This window comes from Cynara cardunculus, unplaced genomic scaffold, assembly GCF_001531365.2.
Source record: "Cynara cardunculus var. scolymus isolate 2C unplaced genomic scaffold, CcrdV1 Un_Scaffold_196, whole genome shotgun sequence".
Taxonomy (NCBI): Eukaryota; Viridiplantae; Streptophyta; class Magnoliopsida; order Asterales; family Asteraceae; genus Cynara; species Cynara cardunculus.
The window spans coordinates 371,051-375,403 of record NW_020200567.1 but is presented as its reverse complement, the minus strand read 5'-3'; the positions used below and the strand labels follow the sequence as shown (position 1 = coordinate 375,403).

At 31.3% G+C, this 4,353-nt stretch overlaps 1 protein-coding gene across 1 annotated transcript; it reads right to left on the bottom strand.

The window, feature by feature from the left end:
- Positions 1 to 2,420: 2,420 nt before the first annotated feature.
- On the bottom strand, positions 2,421 to 4,094 carry LOC112501524 (secoisolariciresinol dehydrogenase-like). The gene is made up of 2 exons (XM_025105180.1): positions 4,044 to 4,094; positions 2,421 to 3,370 (listed from the first exon to the last, which is right to left on the bottom strand). Exons 1-2 carry the CDS (start codon positions 4,061 to 4,063, stop codon positions 2,578 to 2,580), a joined length of 813 nt encoding a protein of 270 aa, XP_024960948.1. The 5' UTR covers positions 4,064 to 4,094; the 3' UTR covers positions 2,421 to 2,577.
- Between the last annotated feature and the right edge of the window lie 259 nt (positions 4,095 to 4,353).

Sequence of the window (4,353 nt, the reverse complement as noted above, 5' to 3'; positions counted from 1 at the left end):
TTTAATATTATAAATTTTATAAAGATAACAATTAAGTATCATGTTAGAACTCAATGATTATCCTAATTATATTTTAGATTTTCTATATTTAAAATGAGATGTTTATCATGTATTTGATTATATTTATCTGCATTTAGTTACACGAATTCAGATATGGAGCTTTAATAAGTTGTACTTACGTACAATCTACTTGTAATCTTGAGTTTTAAGTAATATGCATTAATAAACAGTACTTTACGCATAAAAAATTGTTTTTAAGAGTTTTTGTCAAATGTTTTATAATATAGTATAGATAAAATAGTTATTCTATAATTTTATTCTACTTAATTTTGGCATATTTATAAAGTATATTTTTATTTTATTTTTCTAATTTTAGTTGTTCAATATATATATATATATTTAAAATATTTATTATTATTTAAATGAAAACGGGTCGAAAATTTCATTACATTTGTAACACACTGTATTCTTATACGTTCCAATTATCGGAACAAGTTAAAGAAGTTATCAGAAGAAATCATAATTTTAAAGATGATAAAATTCAATGCAAAAATAAACATACAAAACAAGCATACGATATAATAAATGGTTTTCAACATGTGACGGACAAAGCTACATTCATTCATGATAAAGTACAATAAAAACATGAAACGCATCTACAAATGGTCGGTATGCAAAAATTGACATTTAAAAACAAGTTACGCATTATTAAAAAAAAATACGCACATGTAATTTTAGAGCACTAATACGCTAATATATTGTTGTGGTGTCGATGCACATGATCCTTATTGGCATGTATAGCAATCAAGTATTGAATTGGCCTAAACAGAGGAAAATTCCCACACTAACACGTTATATAAATAAGTAACAAAAATGCTATTTCCGTCTAACATCGGGTATAGGTTGCATCACATTGTTAGGTTTATTTACAACGAATATGTAACAGGGATTCATAATCAGTCCATACGTAATGAAACCGATAGAGGAAGTTTTGCGAACAATTAGGGGTTAGGGCTTTACTTGGTTTTCAATATTTATAAAGGACTCATGTTAATTAAGGGGACGTTTACCCAAATGCTTATCCGGTAAGCGCTTACCAATGGGAGTCAACACTATAATTTATTTAGATGCGTAAGATTTTAGTACATCAAAGCATATTGAATGCAACATTTTACTAGGTAAGCGTTTACCTGGGTAAGAGTTGTCATCCTCACTTACCGGGTAAGACTCTCCATCATTTTCATCACTCTTACCCGGTAAGATTTCTGGCATTTCTCATGTTCATCCGATGAGGAAATTTATGCGTTAAACACTTACCAATTAAATGTTTAGTAAACGGCCCATAAATAGGTTTGGTTCCATCAATTCGTTAGGGCTCCGTTTGATATGCAGGATTGTTTTTTGGGGGGATTCAAATTTCATTTATGGATTTGGATTGGAATGGATTTGAAATAATTAGTGTGTTTGGTTTGTAGGATTTGGAAAGGAATTGGATTCCATTATTTATAAATGATTAATATAGAAAATTACAAATAATTATAAAAATAATTAAATTACATTTTTATTAATCGATTATTATAAAATAAAATGTTTTTAACATTTTTTAATATCTTATTTCGTACAATTCTACGAAATCCCATAAAATCCCGAGCACTCCCTAAAGATTTCAAAATCCTACGTTTATAGGATTTCAATTAAATCATAAGATTTCAAATCCGAACAATGCAACAAACCAAACATGGAATTGGAATGGATTTGAAATCGAAATCCCTCCAAATCCATTCTATTCCTGCAAACCAAACAGAAACCAAGTGTTCTCGAGTGTTCTTGGTAGTATTTCATAAAATGATTGCTTGAGTTATTGAAAGCATGCAGCGGTTGAATTCATTATGGCAATGCACGTTTTAATTCATCATGAGATCATACTAAGGGGCCGTTTACTAAACACTTACTTGGTAAGTGCTTACCGGATAAATTTCCTCATCGGATGAACATGAGAAGGGCCAAGGTTCTTACCGGGTAAGAGCGATGAGAACGATGAAGAGTCTTACCCAGTAAGTGAGGATGACGACTCTTACCCAGTAAATTGTTGCATTCAATATGTTTTGATATATTATAATCTTAAGCATCAAAATAAATCATAGTGTTAACTTCTATCGATAAGCGCTTACCGGGTAAGCAATTACCACCCTTAGTGAATGTCCACGTGTAACTCAATCTTAGTTTAATGTTTTTAGTTTTGTTTTGATTGCAAAGTATTATTTTACAAATCTCTCTCTATTATATATATATATATATATATATGTGTGTATATATGTATATATATGTGTATATATGTATATATATGTGTGTATATATGTATATATATGTGTGTATGTATGATCCGTATGTGACATATGTGGTTGGGTTTTGAATATTGAATACTTGATTGATTTGTATACATCATACGCCCATAACACCAATAACAAATTTAAGACGAAATGAAAATCGGTCGTAAACTAGTGGTCATACAATATAGAAACACGCCCCTAGTAAGCATGTATTATTAAAAGATAAAATAAGATGAACTCTCCCGATTTAAAGATCCTCAGGATATTTAAACATGCCGAATGATGGATTAACAATGCTAAACCCACCATCAATAAAAAGATTTTGTCCGCTGATATATTTTGCCTCGTCACTCACGAGAAAAAGGGCAGCTTTAGCAACATCGTCTGTTTTGAGAGTCGGTCCCTTAAGATTTGCAAGTGAGTTCATCACGTTTTCCAGAGCTTCCCCTTCAAGCCCAAGGAAACTCGTGGCTAGTGGTGTGACCATTGCATAAGGCGACAAACAATTGACTCGAATACCAAATTGTCCAAGCTCCACTGCAAGATTCTTGGTTAGACCAGCTACGGCATGCTTTGCACAACAATAAGCATGTGAGGCCGCACCACCAACATTTGAAGAAATGCTAGCCGTTGAAATTATGGAGCCAGCTCGTGCTGGAACCATAACCCTAGCAGCATGTTTCATTCCAAGAAAGACGCCTGTGACATTAATACTAAGCACACGCTCAAAGTCTGTTTTTTCATTGTCCATGATGCGTGTCTTGTTGGGATCTGCTATCCCTGCATTATTGAACATGATATCAAGCTTTCCATAAGTGGCGACCGCAGTGTCTACAACGTTTCTGATATCTTCTTCGTTGGTTACATCACAATGGACATATATAGAGTTTGATACGCCAATAGCCTTACAAACTGCCTGACCAAGTTCGTCTTGGATATCTGCGATAACAATTTTTGCTCCATGTTCAGCAAAAACTTTAGCAGTACACTCTCCAATACCACTTGCTCCTCCTGTTATCAATGCTACCTTCCCTTCTAGCCTGTGTTTATAGTAACATAAAGTTTCATATTTATATTATTTTGAGATGCAAACTAACATACAACAAAAATGACATCAGAGTCGATTAAAATTACTTTTATTTTCTGTACAATATTTCAAAATAAGGTTTCAAAGTAAATTCAAGAACGATTACTAAAATAAAAATATCTCAAGCTTACATAAATAGAAACATTCATGTTAAATTACTTGATTTACATATAATTTATACTATAAATGGAATAATACCGTACTATATTTTCATCAAACTCTCAGTTTTTCTTTGTATAATTCAGATCTCATGAAAAACTAGAATTGATAAATAAAAAAAAGTTTCAATCCATTAAAAACTATTTATAGACTTGGGATCATGTGAGATCAAGAGTTTTTCGTGAGATCCATAAGACCAATTCTCAACCCTTGGATTAGATCTACAATCTGACAATCTGAACATTCATAAACGCCACGAGACTTCTCAATAATCACAAAATTGTCCACGTGCAACTTTAGACCATTAGATCATTAGCTTATAAAGTTCATCAATGAACATAAATTAGTCTTACGGGTCTCACGAAAAACCCTTGGTCTCACGTGAACCCAACCATATATATATATATATATATATATATATATATATTACATTATATAATATAATGATTTATTAACAAAAATCTAACCTTCTTGCAGGACTGGCCATTGTATTAGGAGAACTCAAAGAAAGAGAGATGCTTCAAATGAAGATGCTAACTCAAGAGTTATATAGTACCAACAGATTCATTGGCCTGCCAGCTGCAAGTGGCACATTAAAAAAAAAAATATATATATATATATATATATATATATATATATATATCATAAAATAGTTGAGAGTTTTGAGAACGATTGATTACGTATTGTTTTATACTGTAAAATAATACATGTGTTATGTATTACAACATATGAAACAAAAAATATATATGAAAAATAATTACATTGTGAAATAACATT